Source organism: Macaca mulatta, chromosome 3 (genome assembly GCF_049350105.2).
Source record: "Macaca mulatta isolate MMU2019108-1 chromosome 3, T2T-MMU8v2.0, whole genome shotgun sequence".
Lineage (NCBI taxonomy): Eukaryota > Metazoa > Chordata > Mammalia > Primates > Cercopithecidae > Macaca > Macaca mulatta.
This window is the reverse complement of record NC_133408.1, coordinates 2,558,835-2,582,128: the sequence shown is the minus strand read 5'-3', so window position 1 is coordinate 2,582,128 and position 23,294 is coordinate 2,558,835. Positions and strand designations below refer to the sequence as shown.

At 56.4% G+C, this 23,294-nt stretch overlaps 1 protein-coding gene across 26 annotated transcripts in view; it reads left to right on the top strand.

Annotated features, from left to right (window-relative positions):
• Positions 1-23,294, top strand: part of SLX9 (SLX9 ribosome biogenesis factor) — a 51,655-nt gene that overhangs the window by 11,193 nt on the left and 17,168 nt on the right. For 20 of the 26 annotated variants that reach the window (XR_013414830.1, XR_013414827.1, XR_013414829.1 and 17 more), the window contains exons 1-3: positions 2,033-2,207; positions 6,279-6,387; positions 22,050-22,118. Coding sequence is in view for 11 of the 26 variants with exons in the window: in XM_077995672.1 (XP_077851798.1) it covers positions 2,079-2,207; positions 6,279-6,387; positions 22,050-22,118 (307 nt within the window). In the remaining 15 variants the exon portion in view is untranslated. Of the gene's footprint in view, positions 1-2,032; positions 2,208-6,278; positions 6,395-17,687; positions 17,982-19,214; positions 19,239-22,035; positions 22,119-23,294 lie in introns of those variants that run through there. The other 6 variants (XM_077995670.1, XM_077995667.1, XM_077995666.1 and 3 more) reach the window with 3 other exon arrangements.

Genomic DNA, 23,294 nt, shown 5'->3' with positions numbered 1-23,294 from the left:
TGAGACAGAGTTTTGCTCTTGTTGCCCAGGCTAGAGTGCAATGGTGCAATCTCAGGTCACCGCAATCTCCGCCTTCCGGGTTCAAGTGACTCTCCTGCCTCAGCCTCCGAGTAGCTGGCATTACAGGCATGCGCCACCACACCTGGCTAATTTTGCATTTTTAACACAGACAGGGTTTCTCCACATTGGTCAGGCTGGTCTCAGACTCCCGACCTCAGGTGATCTGCCCGCCTCGGCCTCCCAAAGTGCTGGGATTACAGGCGTGAGCCACCATGCCTGGCCAGAATGTTCTTTAAAAACAGGGACAATCCCATGAAGTAAACTCACATTGGAATAGTTAACAGGTAAAGTGATCCAGGTGGCTAAAACAATAGACATTCGCTGGCATCCAAAGTACATAAAGATGAGTACTTTGAGATCGCGCCACTGCACTCCAGCCCGGGCGACAGAGCGAGACTGTCTCACAAAAAAAAAAAAAAAAAAAAAAAGGATGAGCACTTTCACCTCAAGAGTTGCTGGGCCCAGATGCTGGAAGCACCCTGATGGAACTCTAAAGACACCAGCCTCTGGAGTTTTCATCTCTGGAGTTTTCACAGCCAACAGCATTCCTAGGTAGACTGGCTGTGAACACATCCAGTTGGAGGGTAAAAAGAACAACTTGTGAATGCTCCATAGGTCTTCGAATATGTTAGTAGACATGACTTCAAGCCAGTTGCACAGCCTTGAATATATCCTAGTCTATCACCTTGGGCTGCGAGTGGCTTGTGCGGTCATCTGTCCATCTCTCAGTTGGGCGAGAAACTTGAGGTCCTTTCTGAGAGGTGGCCCTGGCTCTGCCTGGGACCCGCTACTCTTCTTCAAAGTGCATTTTGTATGGGTGGGTTTTCACTGTGGGTCCTGGGCAGGCAAGTGCTGGTGCCCAGTGTTGGGGAGCAGGGTAGAGGTGTGGCCGCTACCTGGCTGGGCCCAGACTTGGCAGCCTTCCTTCATGGCCCCCAACCACAGCCAGTTCCATAGTTTGTTCCTGATGTGTCAGCTTTGTGTCCCCGTGAGAACAATGGGCTCCTTGAGGACAGGCATTGCATCTTCAGGTCTCTTCCCTAATGCACCCCACGGCGCCCAGCATAGACAGCAGGGGGTGCAAGCAGTCAGACAAGCAGGGCTTCCATTACCAGCACCGGACCCAGCCCGTTACCTGGATGCTATGTTTCCCATGTAAACTGGGCAATACCCAATTCTAAGGAACTGTTCTGAGGACTAAATTGAATAGTAAAAATAAATTTAAATTTATTTTTTAATAGTTTTAAATATAAATATTAAATTATTTTTATATTAATATATAATTATAATATATTAATATATAATTAAATTAAATTTATAAATAATTAAAAATAAAAATAAATTTAGTAAAAATAAACAAATTGAAAAGTAAAAAATAAATTGACATGAAGTGAAGGTCAATCAAAATGGACTAGCTTGGCCAGGCGCAGTGTGGCTCATGCTCTCAATCCCAGCGCTTTGGGGGCCGAGGAGGGAGGATCGCTGAAGTCCAGGAGTTCAAGACCAGTCTGGACTACACAGCAAGATCCTGGCTCTAGCAAAACATTAATAAAAATTAGTCGGGCGTGGCGGTGCCCACCGGTGGTCCCACCTTCTCGAGACGCTGAGGCGGGAGGATCGCTCGAGTCCTGGCGGTCGAGGCTGCAGTGAGTCGATTTCGCGCCATTGCGCTCCACCCTGGGCGACAGCGGGAGACTCTTTCTCAAACATAGAATTTTAAAAAGGCCAGCTCGACTGCCGCGGGGGTCGCGTCCTCTCCATCCCCGATCTCGGACCCACCCCCCTGGGTACCCCACGATCTAGACAGAAACTCACTGTTTCTAGTGCTCCGCGCCATCCCCGTCCTCAGAGCGCCGCAACCCTACGCCCCCGACCCTGCGCCCGCCCGAGCTGCTTCCGGGTACTTCCGGCGCCCGCCCGGATCCCGGCAGCCGCCGCTCCTGTTTCCGTCGGACGGCGAGAGGGCAGGACCAGCTTCCGGGAGGTGCTCCGCGCGTTCGCCGATCTCTGCGGTGAAGATGGGGAAAGTGAGGGGGCTGCGCGCCAGAGTGCACCAGGCTGCCGTGAGGCCCAAGGGGGAGGCCGCCCCCGGCCCCGCGCCCCCTGCTCCGGAGGCGGCCCCTCCGCCGGCCTCGGCCGCGGGGAAGGTGAGTAGTGGAGGCGCAGGCCGGGGGCCGCCGCGTGGGTCCGAGGGCGGGTGAGCTGCGGGGCTTCGCCTCCGGCAGGGATCCGCGACCCAGGCCCACCCTCGGGCCCTGCGGGCGTTTGCTGCGCGACAGACGCGACCTTCTTGCTTCGCAAAGCGTCGCGACCTCCGAGGCTCCGCTCTGCGCTGCAGTCCTGGGCACACGGCCTCGCGCCGCTCCCGGGGCGGGGAGAGAGTCGGGACCCTCCCGCTGCGGTCCAGGGTTGCCACGCCGACCCCAGAGGTTCCTGAATCGCACTGAGCTCCTAGCAAAGGAAAGGACGTTCCCAGGGTTAGAGAAGGACGGAGAGCAGACTCAAGAGAGACCCCGTTCCCTTTAGCAGTCAGCTGCCTGTCTCCCCATCCCACGCAGCCCTAGGCAAGCACGAATCTACCTTCTGTCTTTGTTCCAGACACTGCACGTGAAAGGAATTACTGCTTTCAGGATTTTTTTTCTTAACTTTTGCCTTAAATATTTTGACCGATGTGTCTTGGTGTAGATCTCTTTGTTTTGCGTGGAGTTTACTGAGCTTCTTGCATGTGTACGTTAATGTTTTTCATTACATTGACAAGTTTTCAACCATTATTTCCTTGAGATTTTTTTCTGCCCTTTTCTGTCACTCCTCTCAGATGCTTCCATTATAAATACGTACGTCGTGCTTGACGGTGTCCCACAGTGCTCTAAGGCGCTGTTCATTCAGTTTTTCTCTTTTCTTCAGATGGCATAATCTCTCTCTTAATTCAAGTTTACATGTTCTCCCAACCCAGAGATACTTTTGAACCCCTCCAGTGAAATTTTTCATTTTTTTTGGACCCCAAAATTTACTTTATTTCTCTCCTCCTGTTCCTCCTCCTTTTAAAAATAGTTTCTCTTTACTGATGTTTTCTTTTTGATGTGAGAATGTCATTATACCTTCTTTTAGTTTTTTAGACAATGGTCTCTTTTAGTGCTTGGAAATATTTATAATGGCTACTCTGAATTGTTTACATGTGGGCTCCTCAAAGCAGTTTCTGTTGCCTGGCTCATGCTTTCCTAGTTCTTTGAATGAATCACTTTTTGTGGAAAATTGGGCGTTTTGGATAGTCTTGTAGCAACCAGGGATTAGTATTTGCTTGATTACTTTGTTTATTGATCTGACACTGAGCTATGTGACCTCTCTCCTTGTCCCCTTCCAGCTGTGTGTAGCCTCTGATGTGCCCCCTTGTTGTTGTTGTTGTTTTTCTCCTTCCTCTGTTTATCTTTTAGCCTGGCTACTTGGATCTGCTTAAGCTCCTTACTGGTCAGCAATTGTTCTTAACACCTCCTTGGCCAGTGGGTTTTTGCCCTTTACCACTGGATACCTCTGGCTTGGAGGGGCTGTCAGGTTCAGCGTGTTCGTATTTTTGACCTCCCTTCTGCCCTCAGAGAGGCACAGCCAAGGACTAGTAGCTTACGGAGTCCCTCTGCTCACTCCTGGGAGGGCGCATCGGTGAACACGCGCACAGCCTCCAGACTGCCAGGGATGCGACTTCCTGGGAGTTGTTCCTGGGTCAGAGGGGCTTACCGTCTACCCAGGAGCCTTGGGCACCCTGCCCTCTGCACCCGTCACCACCCAGAGCTCCTTCCTGGTCAACAACACCCTTAGGCGTGAGGGCCCTCACACGAGCTGCAGACAAAGTGAGTCCCCTCTGGCAGAGCTGTGGAGTTCTTCCTTTTTGCGGTCCACCTCTCCTGGGCAGGAGCTCCATGTCCGGACACCAGAGATGGGGCAGGAGCAGCTTCAGCTTCTCAGGTGACATCTCTCTCTACTAGCAGGAGAGGGGTGTGCCCCTAGTCGTCTTGGCTCATTGAAACCTGCGCCGTGCTGGTGGCTGAGGTGGGGCTGATCGGGACCCAGTGTTCTGATGTCCCTGCCTGGGGTGGAAATTAGAAAATAGAATTATCAGACAGAAACTAAAAAACAAGTGTGTCTGAAAATGTGGAAGACATAATTCAGGAATCATAGAAAGGAACAAAGAGCCGTTCAAAAGACTTGGCAAATTTGAAGATAAAAGCAACAGATAGAACTTGTATATATGGAAAATACAGTCATTGAACTTGCATATGGAATAGACAGGTAAAAAGGATTTGTAGTGTCTAATCAGACAATGACATTGTAATCTTTGAAAGACGTTCAAATGATGTAACAGCGTTTTTTATATGAAGCTCCAGAAATATGCATTAATGAGGTATAAAGTGCCACCATGGAGAATGTCCCGGGTACGGTGGGAAAAGCAGTCGTATGCCATATACCAGCGTACATTCATGATCTGGAAGGCTGCACGCTCCAACCCTTGCCCCCACCTGGGCCTTGTTTGCCTGTGAGGCCTCAGCCTACCTGTGCTGCCTCAGCCACCTGCCCACCCATTTGAAGGCTGCCCTGGTCTCCAGCACTGTTGCCCTTCGAGTCTGATATTTTCCCATGTACCGACTTTTCTGTCCCTGCCACGTGACCCCCCAAGACCAAGGGCTTTTCCCTCAGGTGCTGTGGGTGAGGGTGCCTGGGAGATGCAGTCCAGCCCGGCACCTCTTGGTGCCCTAGCTGCCTTCTGCCTCACCTGCACCCTGTCTCCTCTGTAATGTGAGGGAGGCCACATTTTACCTCTACCTTCAGGGTTTTCAGGTTGGGCCTGAGATTTAGACTCACGTAAAACAGGTAAACAGGAGAAAAGCATACACATTTGTCGAAGTTTTATGTGACATGGGAGCCTCATAAGGAAATGAAGACAAGGAAGTGGGAGACCTTTGTGCTTCTGTGAGAGGGTGAGAGGTTGAATGGAGGTGGTTGTGGAAAACTAAACCACGTGGGGAGGCAGGCTGCAGGACGGGAGGGGTTGTGTTCACCAGGTGTGTCTGTACAGAGTGCTTTTGGCTCCTCTCATCCGTCCCCGATGATAAGAATGTCGCTTTCCTTCTGGTGTAGGAGGGCATTTTCCACATGGGGATTTTATCTTCTTTCAGGAAAAACGGAGGGGGTTAATGTGCCCTCTTGGTACCTGCTATATTTTTGAGTGCCTTTAGCTCAAAATAATTCTTTTGCCAAAGTGACATGTTTTGGGGTGGCGTATTCTTTTTTTTTTTTTTTTTTTTTGAGACAGAGTCTCGCTCTGTCGCCCAGGCTGGAGTGCAGTGGCGCAATCTCGGCTCACTGCAAGCTCCGCCTCCCGGGTTCACGCCATTCTCCTGCCTCAGCCTCCTGAGTAGCTGGGACTACAGGCGCCCACCACTGCGCCCGGCTAATTTTTTGTATTTTTAGTAGAAACGGGGTTTCACCGTGGTCTCGATCTCCTGACCTTGTGATCCGCCCGCCTTGGCCTCCCAAAGTGCTGGGATTACAGGCGTGAGCCACCGCGCCCGGCATGGGGGTGGCGTATTCTGACGCCCTTCAGAAACCTCTGTTGAGGTCGGTGCTGCCTTCCCTGCCAAGGTCAGTGAGGCTTGCACGTGAATGGGCCAGGCAGCACGGGGGTCAGGGACTGGGGGTTCTGTCTTCTCGCAGTGTGGTCGACAGCTGACTTGGAGGAGCTGAAATCTTCATGTAGGGATGAGTGTGGCTCAGAAACAGACCTGGCAGAGAGGCCGCTGAGATGACTGGTTCTGATGGGGTGTGGTCATTCTGAGCTGAAGGGGCTGGCAGGCTGGGAGCTGCCTATCCTTCATCTGCTCAGCTGCAGGTTTCTTCTGCGACACAGGAGGATGTTGTGGAAAGAGTAAGACGAAACGGTTGGGCAAGAAATTTGGTTCTTGAGATACTGGTCCTGACTCCTGAAGCCCATCTGGTGATTTCAGGCAGGGAGCAGGTGGGCCTGGGTGCTGCGGGTCTGCCCTGGAGCTCTGGGGCCGGAGGCTCCTGCTCTGGGAGGTGAGGGCTGTTTCCCCCAGGTCCTCCCAGGCAGAGAAGCTGGGGAATCCGGGTTCTTGTCCTCCGTCTTCTCCTCACCTTTAACTTCCCTCTGAAACCACAGAGCAAGTCTCACACCGTTTTTTTCCTTCCTTTTTTGTTGGGGACATTAGGACTGGGCGTTCATCAACACCAACATCTTTGCCAGGACCAAGATAGACCCCAGTGCCTTGGTGCAGAAGCTGGAGCTGGACGTGAGGAGTGTCACTTCCGTCAGGAGAGGTGAGCAGTCTTAAGTGCGTGGGTTGCCATGCTGATGCCCAGCAGATCTGGGATCACTCACTCACACACCCGAGGTCTCAGCAGCTTTCCAGCTAACCTGTACCTGACAATGTCCTTGAGCAAGGGATGCCCCTGGCTGTTTGTTGGGGTGATTCCCCAGAGTAGATTGCAGCGGTGGTTTTGCCCCTGGGCTGCATCTTGTCCCCCCAGCTACGCAGGGACTGCCCTGCATCCTGGCAGCAGCGCTAAAGCCACAGGAACTTGGGCTTCTTTGGTGACCAACAGGGTTTGAACTCTTTTCTCCGTGTGTGCTGATTCTCATGGTCTGTCTCTATGTTTGGGGCAGTTTTGATCCCTTTTCTTAAACAAGTGCTTTATGTGTTGCAGAGGTTAGCTGTTTATCATTTTGTACAAATAACTCGTTAGGGTTTAGATCCTGAAGCCCAAGTGGGGTCTTGTCAGTTTCATCAGAGCCACGTGCAGCCCTTCCCTGTCTCCTGATTATACTCCTTGCAGCCCTGCAGCACACACGTCAGCCTGGCCAGGGAGAGGCCCGGGAATTCGCACTCACTCCAGTGTCTGGAGCTTAGCAGGGAATGCAGTCCCCTGCACCTCCTACTGAGCCTGAGGTGTTCTAGAGAGTTCCAGGCCTCCATGCTCAACGCCAGGAGTGTTGACTTTCTGGCTGGAGGATGGTGACACAGTGTCACTCCCAGGGATAAATCCAGGAAAGAGCTTCCTTCACTCATCTAAGGTAGTCCATGAGGGCCACAAGGAATACTTTTTACATCTTGACAGCCTCAGAGAGCCATGGGTTGGGGAGGGAGAGGGCCTGGCTGTGGGTGCAGAGCTCAACTTTTTACATCTTGACAGCCTTGGAGAGCCACGGGTTGGGGAGGGAGAGGGCCTGGCTGTGGGTGCAGAGCTGGGGACACCAGTGTGACAGTGAAGACTGCACTTGACTTCACAGTCTGCAGAGCTGGGAGTGCCAGGACAGGGCACGAGCCAGGTCTGGGGCCTGTAGGCAGCCCCTTGAGAGCGTGGCTCTGGGCCTCTGCTCCTCACCGCCTGGTAGCCTCTGGCTGCACACTTGATCACTCTGGGCCTGGGTTTTGCATCTGTCAAAGGTGGTAACAATATTTATCTCCTAAGTTCTGGCAGTTTTGAGGTTGAGATGAGTTAGTTGGTGTGAAACGTTTAAAACAGTGCAGTGAAGGCCGTGGAGGTGTCCGCTCCGCATCTGTTGAGTGAGGCTGGTCTGGCGGCAAGGCTGGGGATGAGTGGGTTTTGCAGCTGCCCAGAGGTGGCCAGCCTTAATTCCTTGGGCGTGTCGTGTGATTGTGGTTGCTCTCTGACCCTTAGCTCCATTGTCCACAAAGCGGCGACAGACATAGCTCATGGGTGCTGAGGGCTTCACTGTGCCTCTGGAAAGATCCAGGTACATTTAGCCAGTGCTGGTTTCCTGCGCCTTCTCTCCAAGGAGGACCTGGTGAGGTGACCAGGCCAGGTAACTCCAGAGAGAAGCTGTGCCTTCCAGCCAGAAGCCTCGATGTTGTGGGTGGTCCACCCGAGCTGTGCGCTCCCTGATTCCCGATGAGGCCACTGAGGCTGTCCCCAAGGGGAGGGGAGTCATGGGTCTCACTGACCTGGCTCTGGCCTGAGCTTCTCAGAGAAAGCCTCTCTTTCACACAGCGGCCTCTTTCCTCTGCCTTTTCTTGGCCCTCTCCCTTCAACCCCTGTGACTCATCTGGTCCCCAAGGCCACCTGCTGCACTGACCCTCACGTCCCCTCTTCCCCTCCTAATTGAGGGAGGCGTCACGCTCACGACCCCTCTTGCCTACCAGGGAAACTCCTCATTAGCAGCATCTGGCCTCGCAGTGTTCTTGGGCTGAGGTCACGCCCAGCAGCCCTGTGGCCTCTCCTTTGAGCCACCCTGGATCTTCTGGTTTTGTTTGTTTGTTTGTTTGTTTGGAGACGGAGATTTGCTCTGTCACCAGGCTGGAGTGCAGTGGCGTGATCTTGGCTCACTGCAACCTCCGCCTCCTGGGTTCTAGTGATTCCCCTGCCTCAGCCTCCCGAGTAGTTGGGACTACAGGCACATGCCACCACGCCCAGCTGATTTTTGTATTTTTAGTAGAGATGGGGTTGCACCACGTTGGCCGGGATGATCTCGATCTCTTGACCTCGTGATCTGCCCGCCTTGGCCTCTAGGTGCTGGGATTACAGGCGTGAGCCACCACGCCTGGCCAGGTCTTTGTTTTCTGTAAGCTCAAACCTCATTAATTTAGAGTAACTGGTGGGAGAGGGTAGAAGCTTGAACTTTATGGTGTCAAAGATTGATTTCAAATTTCAGAACCACCTTATGAGAGTAGAGCATAGAAATGTTTTCTTGAAGTAATTGAACCATAAGTTGAAAAAATTTGAAGATTCTGTTGATTGCGAGTTCATTGGGTAATTAATTTTTTTCTTAATTCATATACCCTTATTTGTGCATAAAAACCTTAAAGCTTGTGCCGACCGGACTGTAGCGTGGCCCGTTCTGGTGCTCCCCAGCCCTGAGCTTGTGCCGACTGGAGTGTGGCCCGTTCTGCGCTCCCCAGCCCTGAGCTCGTGTTGTTTGGACTGTAGCTTGGTCCATGCTGGCGCTTCCTGCTTGTGTGCAGTGTCTCCCATAGCTCTCCTGGAGGGGCACAAGGATGGGAATTATTTGAGCTGTGTGGCAGGGTCAGGGTTTTGGGTGTTGGGGCCTTGGCCTGGGGATGCACTTAGTGGCTCTGGCCAGGAGCCGGTGGTTTCGTGCACTGCCCATGGCTGTGATTTCTGCCTCGGTGCCCCAGGGGGATTCAGGAGAAGGTGCTCCAAAATGGTCCCTTGGAGGTTGTCCTTGAGGTGCGTTCCAGGTGGCCATCCTGTGGAAGGGGGTGTTCTGAGCTCATCACCGCGGGCACCCATCACAGCCTTCCTGTAGCGAGGCCTCTGGCCAGCCATCTTTGCTTGTGGCTCTCGGCCCAGGGTTCTGGTGCATGTTCCTTCCACCGCCTGCTGTGGGTTCTCTGCACTGAAGAGTCCTGGGCTGGATGAAGGGGACCATTGGACCTCACAGAGGGCTCAGACGGAGGGACAAGCCTCCACTTCCCCTGGGATGTGAAGTGCCAGCTTGGCAGGGTGGCAGGGGTGCCTGGCCCCATGGGTGGGGCCCTCAGACCCTCAGAGGAGCAGCCCCACAGGCGGAGGGGCTTGCCCTGGTCTGGGGGCCCCAGCCCCTTTTCTTCGGGCTTCCGAGGTATCCAGGCGCCTCACTGGGCTCCTTTGCATCTTGGCTGCTCCTCACCATGTTCCTCCCTCTCTCCAGGAACAGTTCTGTTTTTTTGGTGTGGTCTCCTCAGCTCCTCATTGGCTGGTGCCCTGGGTCCCTACCGCCCCACCCCCACCCCACCCTGGGCTTGTGCTGGGGCCTGGGCCCAGGGCAGGCCCATGTCGTGCAGATACTGCATCCTGTGACTTGGCCGCCACCCCTCAGTGACCCTCCTGGCTATGGAGGTGAGGTGGCGGCCTGTGGGTGCCTGTCTGTCTGGATTAGTGCAACACCAACTTCCCAAGATGTGTCTCATCGTCCTTGCCCTGGCCTGAGTTGGAAATAGCACTGCATGCCGCATCTCTGGCCAAGGAGCCGGGTGGCCCAGGGGAGGGGTCTAGGCTGTGGCCCATCACTTGGTGGACATCCATGTGCCCACCTGCGCCCCTCCTCTATGTTTTTTTGAAATTGGGATCCCAGCTTGCCCGGAAGCCATATCTGCCCCCAGTTCCCTTCCTATGCCCTGGGGCCTGCCTTACCATTACAGGTGGGCCCTGCATCCTGAGAGGGACCCTCTGAGCTCTGCAGCCTCCTGCCATGAGAGGAGGAGGGCATGGGTGCAAGGCTGAGGCTGGCCCAGAGTCCCCTCCCGCCCCAGCTCTCTTAAGACCCTCTGCACCTCCCCAGCAGGACTCCGCTTTGCCTGTGGGCCAGGTTGTGTATGCAGGGGCTTTGTGGCAGCCCGTGGACCCCATATCGAGGCTACAGCTCCTCCGTGTCTGCTCTGGGGGTGGCGAGGGACCTGTGGCAGAGCTGGGGTGAGCACCCGTCTCCTGAGCCTCCCCCCACACAGTGCCACCTGCTGTGCGTGCTGTGCAGCCCACTCTAGCTGGTGCAGTGAGCTTGTGCAACACCAGAGCCTGGCAACCGGCCGGGTGTCCAGTGGTGGCTGCATCCTCCAGCCTTGGGCATGGCGCCAGTCCTTGGCATCAGGCAGTCCGGGGAGCTGGTTGTGCAGCCTTGGACACAGTGCCAATCCTTGGCATCAGGTGGTCCGGGGGAGCTGGTCGTGCAGCATCATGTGGTCCAGGGAGCTTGTCGTGGAGCACGCTTAGTATTGGATTTCTAGTTCTGTGTTCCTTCATACCAGAAAATGAACCCACCTGTTTTCAGACAGGCACTCGGGACTCAAGCCCAGAGACACAGGCAGGGTGGGGCGAGGCCTGGCGTGGACTCAGAGCCAGGTGGGCCTGGGGGCCCCTGGAGCAGAGGGTGGAGGGAGGCCTGTCACCATTGCTGGAGAGGGAGCTCAAAGCACGGTGGACGGCTTGGGGGCGTGAGGGCCATGAGAGGCGCCGGTGGGGTTACAGGATTTTGGAGGTGTTGCTTTTCTGGCCAGATACCTGTGGCCGGTGGCACCTTTGCTCGAGTTTTGCCCAGGGCCGCTGGGCTCGTTTCACCCACTTGGCCTGGCAGGCTGTGCTAAGCTCGTGCTACAGGCCTGGATCCCATGGCTCCAAGGGAGACTGGAGTCGGGCGTGGAGTGGCAAAGGGTGTGTGTGAGCAAGCATAGGGTCCGGCCGTTGCAGGCCAGCGCCAAGCCACCCTCAGCCCCTGCCTTGGCTTCCTCCCAGAGCTTGTTGGTGCCCAAGGTCCAGAGGAGCCCGAGGTGGCAGGGCCTGGGTGTGTGCACACCCAGCCGGGCCGTGACAGCGCCTGGGCTCGGCCCCAACCCCATTTTGAGATTGGAGTGGGTGTTGGAAGCAGGGAGAGGCCAGGCAGCAGGAGCAGGCATCTCTGAGCCTGCAAGAGTGAGAGTGCAGAGAGGCTGGGTCCCCAGCCCCGAGGTGGGCTGCTGCTTGCTCCCGCTCCTGCTGGCTCTGGAGCATGCAGCTCTGGCTCCCCTTGCACGGCCTGTGGTCCTGCCCAGGGCTGCTCCTGATCTGGGAGCAGATTGTGGGCCGCGGGCCGTGGGCCCTGGACCTAGCTGTCAGGGGTGTCAGGCCCGGCAGTCACTCCGATGTGGGGTGGACCCTAGGGACACAGCCCAGGCGGTCCTGCACGTAGGCTCCTCCAGAGGAACCCGGCACCCTTGGCCGGGTGGACACACTGCTGTCCGGGTCCCCAAAGTGTGGCCCCAGCCCCACCTACTCCCCAGACCCTCTGTGCAGCAGCAGCAGGCCAGAGCGCACCGCGGGGCCAGACCTGAGGCCGCAGAGGCCTGCTCTTAGATGCCGGGCACAGGACACCCACCACCACTGCTGCTCTGGCAGCCACTCCTGCCACCTCCGCCTGCGCCTCCCCGCTGTGTACAGCTGCTCCTGTGGTCAGTGGAACATCTGCAGGCGTGTTGGACTGGGTGACGAGGCCACCAGGCTGTGGTGCAAGGACACCCGGAGCTCCTGCACCCGGCCCTCGGGCAGGGCTGGCTCTCCAGTCAGCACAGAGTGATGCCCAGGCGATCATACCGGCTTAGACCCCACTCCACCTCCAGGCACCTGCAGTGGAGGGAGCCACCTTGGCTTCCTGGGCGTCCCTCTGCACTGGTGATCTGCCCAGCAGAGGGCAGCAGAGCTGTGTCCTTGTCAGGTCAGCCCAGGTGTGGGTCGGTCCCGGGATAGAGATGCAGGCTCTCCCTCCTGCCTTGCACAGTGGAGACTTGGGAAGTCCCAGCTCCTCATCAGACAGTGCAGAGTGCCTTAGACTCTGCGGTTACAGGGTTGTCTTCAGGGATTTTTTTTTTTTTTAAAGATAACTGGAAAATGGCAGGAAATGAACCTTGCCCCACCCTGCCTGTGTCTCTGAGCTTGAGTCCCAGGTGCCTGTCTGACAACAGGATGGGCTCGTTTTCTGCTATTTTCCAGTATCTAAAAAAAAAAAATTCCTTTTTTTAAGACCTTTTTCTACAATTGTGAAGTCAAGGGTATGACAGAAACCATGCAGAACATACTTGTTCCTTATATCTACTCCCAAGTTAAAATAAGAACAAACCGACGGGGAGGTTACGTTGGAGATGGCTCCGTCGAAGTGAGGCTTGGGGTCGGATGGCCTCGGCTCGGCCGCAGCTCCCTGTGTGTCGTCTGCCTTGGCTGCGCGGTGCGGTGGCTGGGAGTGGGGTGGGTGCGGTGGCTGGGAGTGGGGCACCTTCTTTCCTGTGCTCCTGTGGAGGGTGTGGCCGTGCCGACCGGTATGTTGGGAGCCCAGTGACTTGTTTCTTAAGCCGGGCATCCTCGTGAGCCACGTGTTGTTGAGATGCTAGATCAGGGGTTGGAGGCGTGGCCCACGCCAGTCCAGCCGGGAGTGTGGCCCTGTTGGTGGCGCTTCTCAGGTCCACGGTCACGCAGCCACATGGTGCCATGCTGAGGCATTTGACTTGGACCAGACATAGTGCTGTTTCCTCCCATCTTAGTGGGAGTCAGGAGCCAGCCAGGGCCTCGGGGGTTCCAGCCTCCTGCGCCTCCTTGCCGGTGTCCTCAGGGTTTCTGCGATCAGCTCCTTCACCTGCGGAAGGAAGGTGTTGGGGACTACTATAGAACTGCGATGGGTTTATCCTCGTAGAACTTGGGGCACAGAGACCGTCCCAGGCAAGTGTGGGTGGCACCTGCCTGAGGATCACAGGGACTCCAGCTGGTGCCTGTCCTGGAGCACGTGACGGCGACTGGGCACACGTGTCATGGGCACGGTGCAGCCGGCTAAGCCTTCGTCGGATTAAAGTTGCCAGTTGGATTTAAAGGCCTTAAAAATGGTTTAAACACACAGCAGCAGCAGAACACACAGGAGAAGATGCCCCTGGGCTCGGCCAGTGTCTCCTGTGCCTGTGTCTCGTGGCCTGGCCCCTGTTCACTCAGCTTGAGATGAAACCGTGGCCACTGCCATACTGGGCGCAGAGGAGCTCCCATTGCCTGGTGGCACTGAAGCTCACAGCCATCCACGGGGCCAGAACCTCATGGCATCGCGCAGGGAGACAGGAGAGAGGCAGGGAGAGTGGGCATGGGTGGCCCTGGCTTGCCGCACAGCCCCGGAAGAAGCAAAGGGACAGGCTGTGGATGTGGCCCCTTGCCCGTCGTGTTCAAGTCCTGGCTCTACCATCTGGATCCAGGGGCTGAGTCCTCAATGCACAGGGTGAACAGCCGTGTCCTTGCCCACCGTGCCCCACTCACCGTCATGCCTGTGGCTGAGATTTAAAGGTTAGGGATCAATCTTTATCTAAAATTACTTTTGTAGAAAATAACATTTCATCATTGAAAAAGTAGCGCATACGCACACATTGCAGAATAGGCAAATTCGCACCATTGGGAGATAAAAGCCAGGCCCTGCCCCTAGAGCCGCCCGAGCGCGCCGTGTGGGCACCATCTCTCGCCGCCCGAGGGCGCTGTGTGGGCACCATCTCGTGTTCTTGCCCAGGCCTGCTGCCCGTGCTGATCACTAACTGGGGCAGCGCGTCTCAGGAAAGGCCCTTGCCTTAGCTAGCAGCATCTTCAGGAGCCCTTGCTGCCCTGTGTCCGAGCAGGGTTCGCCGGCCGTGTGTGGCCGTTGTGGGCCGGGCCCGTCTGGATCTCACTGACTCACCGAGGTCCCTGGGCCGCCGTCTTGGGCTTGCGCTGCTCGCCACCCGGGAAGCTCGGCCACTGCCTTTTTCTGTTTGCTAGACAGCAATCGGCAGCTTTCCTGGCCACTCAGGGAGTGACTCCTCTCATCAGAGCTGTCTGCTGTCAGGGCTAATGTTTAAGTTGTTTCTGGAACTTTCACATCAGAGTGTGTGACCTGATCACCTTGGACCTGGCTGGGGGTTCCCAGAAGCCGCCTTCCATCACTAGAAGGTTGGCCCCAGGGCCCTCCTTCTCCCCTGCAGGTCTGGCCCCAGCTGCTTCAGGACCGCCCTCCCAAGGGGGATGCTGTGCCCAGCAAAGGTCTTTTGTCTGGGTGGACAGTTGGGGTTATGTGGCCCCGTGGGACCCTCCCTCATTTGGGGTGCTGCTATGTGGGTGTCTGTGTCATGTGCTCCGGGTGCCCTCCTGCTAGGAGACGACGGGGTGGTGTCTGAGCATGTGGGTTGCTATTTCTAAACCTGGCACTTGGAGCTTGGTGGCTGGAGCTATTTAAGGCTCTCGACATGTTCTGTTGGTGGGGCCTGGCGGCAGCATCCTGCTAAGGCGTCCTGCGCATCACTGTCCTCCTCGACAGCTGGGGTGGGAGGCAGCTGAGTGTTTTCAAATGGAAACTTAGGAGTGAGCAGAGAAGGGCTGGGGCCCTGGATGCCACTGTAATCTGGGCATGGCACTCATTCTGACTTGCAGGCACTGTCCTGAGGCTGGGAGGTCCCCAGGGCCCTGCCTCTGGCAGCCTCCCCCTTGGTACCCCACCTGGTGTGTTTTCCAAACCCCACCTGGGAAGGCCCAAGCCGAGCCCGTGCAGCAGGCTCTCCTGGTTCACTTCTCAGACCCTACTCCTAATGGGAGGTGACAGTGAATGCCCTCCTGGCTACAGTGCTATCCCTTCCCCTTTGGGCGTGTGGCCGGCCTGTCACGGTCAGGGGCCCTGTGCAGCTGTGGGTAGGACCCGTGGGCAGCCGAGGCCTGGGCACTGTGGTTTTCTGATGTGCTTGTCTGAGGAATAGGCAGATCGTGGAGGCTCTCTTGTGAGATTCCCTAGGTGGGGCCCCCAAACCAGCTGAACCTACCAAATGCTACGAGTGGCTGTACCTCCTGGGGCAGGACGCCTCTAGGTGAGCAGGACAGCCACTCCTTCGGGCACCATCCCCGGCGGTGGGGCCCTGTGTCCTCGGGAGCCTGTCGTGTGTTGACTTAGGACTGAAGCAGTCCTCTGGGGCTCCCTCCTTTCCAGGTGGGACGGGTAGTTTGGGCAGATGCCGAGGACACAGGCCAGGTGTGGCTGCAGGAGGCCAAGAGAGCCCTCTGGCCCCGCAGCCCAGGTTCCTCAATGCAGTCGCGTGACCTTGGCACTCTGCGTTTCAGTGTCCCTGGGTAGCGCCACCCCTCAGGGAACTCTTGGCCGTGACTGCTCTTCCCTGCAGCGCTGTTGGTACTTTCCTCGCTGCAAACCTCGGCCGCACCCCAAGGCCTTGCTGAAGCCCTCAGTCCCAGTAGCTGTGGATCCTTTGGCATTTTCTGCATCACGACCGTGCCATGTATGGGGACGGTGGTAGTTCTGTCTCTGGCTTCTCCGTTCTTAGGCCTTTGACATGTTTCTCTTGCCTGGTTACCCTGGCTGGGAGCTCACAAGACAGCAAGAAGCCACACTGCTCCCGGAGTGCACGCTGCATCCATCGTTGGCTGCGCTGCCCGTGGGGAGTTCTGGAGGGTCCTTGTGGGGTGAGCTGACATTGGGGGTGGGTATGGAGTGTGCCGGGAGCCTGCTGCCGTGTCTGTGGAGAGAATCCTGTGGGGTTTGGAGCCCACGTTTCTTATTTGTATCAGCTCCGTGACACTTGCAAGACCAGATCCCATAGACTCCGCATCTTGTGGTCGGTGGGTTGCTGAGAGGATCAGAGGGGCCGAGCGTTCTGTGGGCGCCGTGCACAGGCTGTCTCCGGTGCTCCTGACGACCCTTCTCTCAGAGGCCCTGTCTCCCAGGCCACCTTCTCTCGGGGGGAGTGTGTGGCTGGGGTGGATGGTGTTGGCTGGAGGGTGGGGGCTGCCCGACACGGTACTTGGGGAACTCTGGCCGTCGACAGATTTGTCTGTGGTTTTGAATGCCCACCCTCAGGTCCTGGGAGAAGGGAGTTGAGGTGAGCCATTTGCCTTTCCTCAGAACAGCAGAGGGGGCACAGGGACCAGCGGTGGAAGCATACTCCGGCCCTGCAGCCTGGGTTCCTCAGCGCAGCAGCATGGCCTTGGTGCTGTGCATTTCAATGTCCATGGGTAGCGCCACCCCCTAGGCGCTCTTGGCTGTGACTGCTCTTCCCTGCTGTGCTGCCGGTACTTTCCTCGCTGCAAACCTCGGCCGGGGGTGTCTGCGGATGCGGACCCTGGATGGCAGTGCCTGGTTTGTTCCAGTTTTGTTCCAGGACGCTGTCTTTGACCGGGACAATTTGTCACCAATATTTAAAAAGATCTTTGAGTTTTTCTTTAAAATGGACACCTGATGACAAACGTGTAGTATAAAGAAGGAAGAGGCCGGGGACGGTGGCTCACACCTGTAATCCTAGCACTTTGGGAGGCAGAGACAGGTGACAGGTAGATCACTTGAGGTCAGGGGTTCGAGACCGGCCTGGCCAACGTCGTGATAAACCCCGTCTCTAGTAAAAATACAAAAATTATCTTGGTGTGGTGGTGCGTGCCTGTAATTCCAGCTGCTCCGGAGGCTGAGGCAGGAGAATGGCTTGAACCTGGGAGGCGGAGATTGCAAGATTGTGCCACTGCCCTCCAGCCTGGGTGACAGAGTGAGACTTCGTCTCAAAAAAAAAAAGGAAGAAAGCTGGAAAACAGAGAGGCAGGGGAACCCGGCCCTCCCACTGCCCCACTCCCGGTCCCCTGTGCTCCTGCCGCTTCTCCCCGCTGCCGCGGTGCTGGGTGCATGCACCCCCTTGGATGCTTGCCCACCAGTGCTCCCAGGGAAAGCTGTGCTTTCTCCAGCGTATTCCGGCAGCACCGCCTCTTCGTGAAGTTGTGCAAAGTGGCGAATGATAGATATTGTGAAAAACTCAATGCACACTACCATTGAGTGACAGCCTCCCCACTGCAGACGTCTTGGTCTATCTGCTCCTCTCCTTTTTTTTTTTTTCTTTTCAGAGGCGGGGGTCAGTGTCTTGCTCTGTGGTGCAATCTGGGCTCACTACAGGTTTGACCTCCTGGGCTCAGGCAATCCTCCCCACCACTTCGGCCTCCAGAGCAGCTGGGACCACAGGCACACGCTGCTGCTCCCAGCCCCCTATGTTTTTACAAGTGGGTGTGTGTCTGCCCCTGCTGCTTCCCTGGGCTGTGTTCTGGGGCAGCCTCACGTCACGGCTGCTGAGGTTTTGTTGTCCGGTGTACCCAGCTCTGTAGGGAGTGTGGGCCGTCCTTGTGAATGTGAGTAAAGACATTTGTAGATCAGACCGCAGCGGTGGAGTTGCTGATCCAGCTTGATGAACATCTGACACTTGACAGGGGTTGCCAGGCTGCCTACTGCAGACACCGCCGGGAGCAGAACCCAAGTCGGCCTCCACCTGCAGCCGGTACCTGTGGAGGATACGGACGAGGTGTCTGCGACGCGGACCCAGCCGGCGGTGCCTGCCTCGTGGAACGTGCGGCTCTTCGTCCGCAAGGCTGCATTCAGCCTTCATTGCTGTGAGCTGTCTGTATGTGCCTTTTCCTGTTTTTCTTTTCGGCTGTTTATTGGTTTGAGAAAGCTGTGTAGGAAGGAAGCAATCTCTTTTGTTAACTGCACACATCTCCCCCTCATTGGTAGTTCTTTTGAATTTGTTCATGTTATTTTTTTCTCTGCGGAGGTTTAAAGTTTCTCTGTAGCAAATTCTGTGTTTTCTGTGTGTTTTGTGGCCCCTTTGTGTTCTCTGCAGTGCTTTTGTAGTGCCTTTTTAATGTATTTAGTCCATCAGGACTTTATTTTTGTGTCTAGAGTGAGACGGATGATTCCCACTTCATTTTTCTCCAAACGGCCTGTCCCACAATGCATTTCAGCTTGCATTCACCCAGAAGGCGTGGTGAGGAGAACCTCAGCACCATGAGATGCTGCTGGCACGTGCTGCTTCATCTCGTGACCTGGGTGGTGGTGGCAGCATCTGAGCGGCTCTGTAGGCCACAGCATCTCCCGGCACCCGAGCCCGAGATGAAGCAGCACGTGCCAGCAGCATCGCGTCTTGTGTTCTGTGCCTGAGCCTCATACAGATCTTTGTGGGGTGAGAACCATGGCTTGTTGATGTCGTGCACGGAAAAGCCAGTCTCATGCTGATTTTCCTTAGGGTCCGTCAGAACACGTGCCCCGTGAACTGCGTCACCCTACAGCCCAACTCTGGTGAGCCTGGTTCTGTGTCTGCTGACCTGGTGAGGGCTGGGAACCAGGTGAGCTGCCTGCAGCACAGGCTTGCTGTGTGGCTGCCACATGTGGCGTCCTCCCCTGTGCCTGGTTTACTGCATCTGTTCCCGGGACCCCTTTTTCAGATGAGAGAGCGCAGGCAGCACCGTGGCAGCTGAGAAGGCGTGGTCTGGCGGGGCGGCTGGCTGGCCCGGGGTCCCCAGAATTGCACTTCCAGAGCACGTGTCCTGGCTCCTGCATGGCAGCACCTCACCTTCCCTTTTCTTGTCATGGTTTTTAGGCAGCCTGTGCCTGAGTGTGTGCCCATCCCTCTCTCTCTGCGGAGCCATTCAGCTCATGCTGCAAGTTTCTGCTGGGCTGGCCAGCGCTCGGGGACCAAAGCCACCCCCAGGGCTCCGTGGCGAGTCAGCTCAGGGCTGGTTTCTAGTCACTCCCCAAGGGCAGGGCCCAGGCGGGATCTTCCAGAGTCAAGGGTTAGAGAGGCTGTTCCTCGAATGGCCCTCGAGTCCTCCTCAGAGTGCCTCCCACTGGACTGGAGGGGCTGTCCCGCACGGTCCGTCCCCGCACGCTGCGTGTGAGCCGGGCGCCTCTTTGCAGGTCGGCTCCGTGGCAGCTGCATCCTGGGCTCCTGAAGACTCAGGCGAGGGCATGGCTTCTCATCCTCCTCGTCTTCATCTCCACCATCCATCTGCCTTGCAGTCCAGCTCAGGTACAGGCGCTATGGCAGCCAGGAGCACCCTGGGTACCACTGGGTGGCCCCAGGACCCAGATCGCAGGAGCCACCCCGTGCCCTGAGGCCTTGTCTTTCACCCTTTGGGCTTGTTCACTGCCAGTAGCAACGGGTGGCCCCAGAGGGTTCTGCCGAGTGTGAGGGGGAGTGGGTGGCACCTGCAGCATATTTCCCCACAAGGAGGCCTGGGCTCTGTCTTGGGGGGATCCCGTCTCGGCTTTGGGGGGAATGAGGGTTTGAGCACCTCCTCTAGCCTTGCCTCAGCCACTGGCTGGGGTTCTTTGAGTTTCAGTTTAATGGGGACTTGCCCATCTTCCCTGACGCGTTTGAGTCAGGGACTGAGCGGGCCAGAAGGAGTGGCAGTGTCTGAGCCGCCCGTGCAGCAGGCGGCCTAGTGCGGGAAGCCCTAGGTCACAGCCCTTCCAAGGGTGCACCGTTCTGCAGCCTCAGCTCGGCTGGCCGGTTGATTCTGTGAAGTCGCATTTTACCGTCAGCTCTGCCTTGGTATTCCTGGTGCCCGCTCAGACTGCTAGGCCCCATGTGAGAAGCTCAGGCTGGGATGACGTGCCTCAGGGGTGGCCCCTGCTGCTGTCATTTTGTCACTAATCAGACGTATTTGGTGACCTTCCCCTCCGCATAGCCACTGGGGCTGTACTGCTGGCGCTGCTGGGATCTGGGTTTGGGGGTGAGGCCCAGGACAGCGGTGGCTCCAGACACCCTTGCTTGAGGCCCAGCATCTGCACTCCCAGCCCGGCCCTCCTCCGAGCTGGCATTTCTGCTGTACCCACAGGACACTCCTGTGCTTCTGCAGACCTGTGGGAGCTGTGGTGTGCTGGCCTTGTCGTGGGTAAATTTAGAAACCGGAGCAGCTCGAGCTGACTTCACACTGTCCCCTTCACAGGTGGGGGTGCACCCACCTGCCCTGTCCTTGTGGCCCTGGGCCCACGGAGGAGAGAGAAGCGGGACTCACAGGGCGAGCCCCCTCCGTAGCTCGTGAACACCCGTCAGCCTGTCCAGAGGCTGGAAGGGGAGGAGGCATGAACCTGTGCCAGGGCACTTCAGTGAGGGCGCCTTGGGCCCAGAAAGCAGGGGGAGCTGGGGGTCGTGGGGCCGCCGCCAGCAGTTCCAGGCAGCCTCTGCTCCGGCTATAGCATTCCAGGCCCTCTCCTCCTGCAGGAGTAGCGTGTTTGGTTCCTGTTTTCGTGGTGCCATGGCAATGGGGCTGGGGAGCTCCCTGGGGCCAGAGCTGAGAAGGGTCACTGTGCTGCGTTCCCGACCTGGCCTGCGCCCGGGCCTCGTTTTCTTCATTCCGACACAACACAGGTCACTGTCCGGGTCAGTTTCCACTGGTCTTAGATTCATTTTTCTTTTGAAACAATTTCAGAACTACAGAAAAGCTGCAGAATCAGCCCCTCCCCTTTGTGGTCGGGAGCGAGAGGTCGGGGATGCAGTGGAGGAAAGTAGGTCAGCCCAGGCACACCGGGAAGCTGTGGGAGGGGATCAGATCCTGCAGGAAGGAGCCCTGGGCCTTGGAGGTTTCACACCAGCTCCCAAAGTGAAGTCTGAAATGCTGAGCGCAGTGACTGCCTTTCTCCAGGCAGGGCTTGCTTCTGCTTTGTTTTTCCTTTGACGTGGTGGATTTGTTGCGTGGCGGATTTGTTGCGTGGCGGATTTGTTGCGTGGCGGATTTGTTGCGTGGCGGATTTGTTGCGTGGCGGATTTGTTGCGTGGCGGATTTGTTGCGTGGTGGATTTGTTGCGTGGCGGATTTGTTGCGTGGCGGATTTGTTGGACAAGCCGGGAAGGTCTGCATGCATTAGAAGAGAAATTGGGAGGTGTGTTCTGGGGAGAATGCGGCGGAGGCTGAACCGTCCTGGAAATCAGTTCTGGCCGAGGAAACGGGGATGCCCTTGAGTCCCCTCTATTTTAGAGCAGACTAGAGTCAGAGACACAGCGGCCAGAGCCCTCTCCAGCTGTCCCCACCTGCATGGCCCTGCAGGCTTGTCCCGCCCCTGCCCCGTTCCCCGAGCAAATGAGGCTCCTTTCCCCGCCTGCCGGGCAGGTGCCTGAGCTCCGTGTGGACCAAGCACAGGGGCACCTGTGGAGTTCACTTTTGGGGGCTCCCTGAGAGGGCCGCTTTGTGGGGTCCAGGGATGGAGCCTCTGGTCCACTGAGCACGTCATCGGGCCTGGCAGGGGGCAGGGAGCAGGTACATCGCTGGGCCTCACGTGACCGTGCAGGATCTTGGGGATGTCCCCGTAGGGGCCTCTGCCCTGTTCGTGGCCCCTTCATGAGCCGTTGGGTGTTCCTGCATGGCTTTGCTGTGGCCTGCCGTGACAGTCATTCGGGGCATGGGTGGGGAGGATGCCTCCGTGTTGGGACACCTGCTTTCCGGGGCAGGTCAGGAGTAAGTGGCCAGGCCATCGCTGCGGGGGGCCGCTGCTGAGAGAGCCTCCCAAGGCCGGGTTGAGGCTGCAGGTGCCCCTGGTGCTGCCCAGAGCTCTGGAGCCTGAGAGGCTGGCACAGGCCAGACCAGTTGCAGTGACTGCGGTGGCTCCACCGTCAGAACCTTCCCCAGCCCATTCTCAGGTCATGGGGGTGCCACCTGGACCCATTTTCTCACTCCCATGTTCTCTTTCCTCAGGTGCAGAGGCCAAGACCGTTTTGCCCAAGAAGGAGAAAATGAAGCTAAGGCGTGAGCAGTGGTTGCAGAGTAAGTCCATGCCTGCATCTCAAGGCAGCTGCCGGCCCAGGTCCCATCCCGTGGGCCCTCCTGTTCCCACAGCCGCACCGTCTGGCCTACACCAGCCACACTCCCTCCAGGGTGCCCAAGGGGATCTCCCAAGACCCTTTAGAGGCGGCTGTGGGGGTCAAAGGACAGTGGAGGCACAGAGAGGGTGCCATGGAGACTGGGCAGCACAGCCAAACTGGTCTGGCCTGTTACGGGTGGCACTGCCACCCCGAGCTGGGCTGCCTCCCTTTGGAGGACGGCCTTGGGAAGCTGCTGCTCTCGGCTCCTTGTTTGTAAAAATTACCTATTTTTGTTCCCCACTGTGAAATTTTTTGTTATGGAAGTAACCTGTGCTTGTGGAGTCTTTATGGTTCAGAAGTGCCTGTGGTGGTGTGTGAAATCCTTTCAGGCCTTGCCCGCGGTGAAAACCAGTGTCTGTGCATAGCGATGTGGGTGTGGGCAGGGCTCCTGGGGTCCCCAGACCCTTTCAGGCCTGTGGCTCCCTCTTTTCTGAGGCTCCACGTAGGAGGTCAGCCTTGCCACGTGCTCGCAGCCGCATGTCTCTGAGGGCTGAAAGCCACACTTCCCACTCAGGTTGTTTTGAATATCTCCTTATTTTTCATGATGCTGGATATTTGCCAGTGTTGTTCTAAGATTGTTTCTCGTCAAAATTATTTTGTATTTTTTGGTTATTTTTTTGTGTGTGATTCTGCTGACTTTGTGAAATTAATTTGAAATAATTTCTTTTTTATGTTCTTATACGTTAGTGTATGATCTGCTTTATTTTTTCTTTGGAGGTTATGTTTTTCAGAGGTAGGACCTAGAAAACTTTGTCGGTTTATTTCGTGATTATTAGTTTTATGATTTCTGTCCCTTTTTGGATATTTCTTAGGGAAATGATTCATTCTTCCATTTTCTTTTTCACAGTTCCTAGCATAGCTGTGAAAGTGGATTTGGATGGACTCCTGGACTGTGGCCATTTGGACCCTGATTTTCTAGGCCATAATTCTTTGATGATGTGTAAATTTTATTCCACGGCTCTTGGTCCTTTTTTTTCTTTTTTCACGACTTGAGTCAATTTTGGCCACTCACGAAATGATCGAATTTGTCTGGGGACGGTGCCTTATGCCTGTAATCCCAGCACCTTGGGAGGTTGAG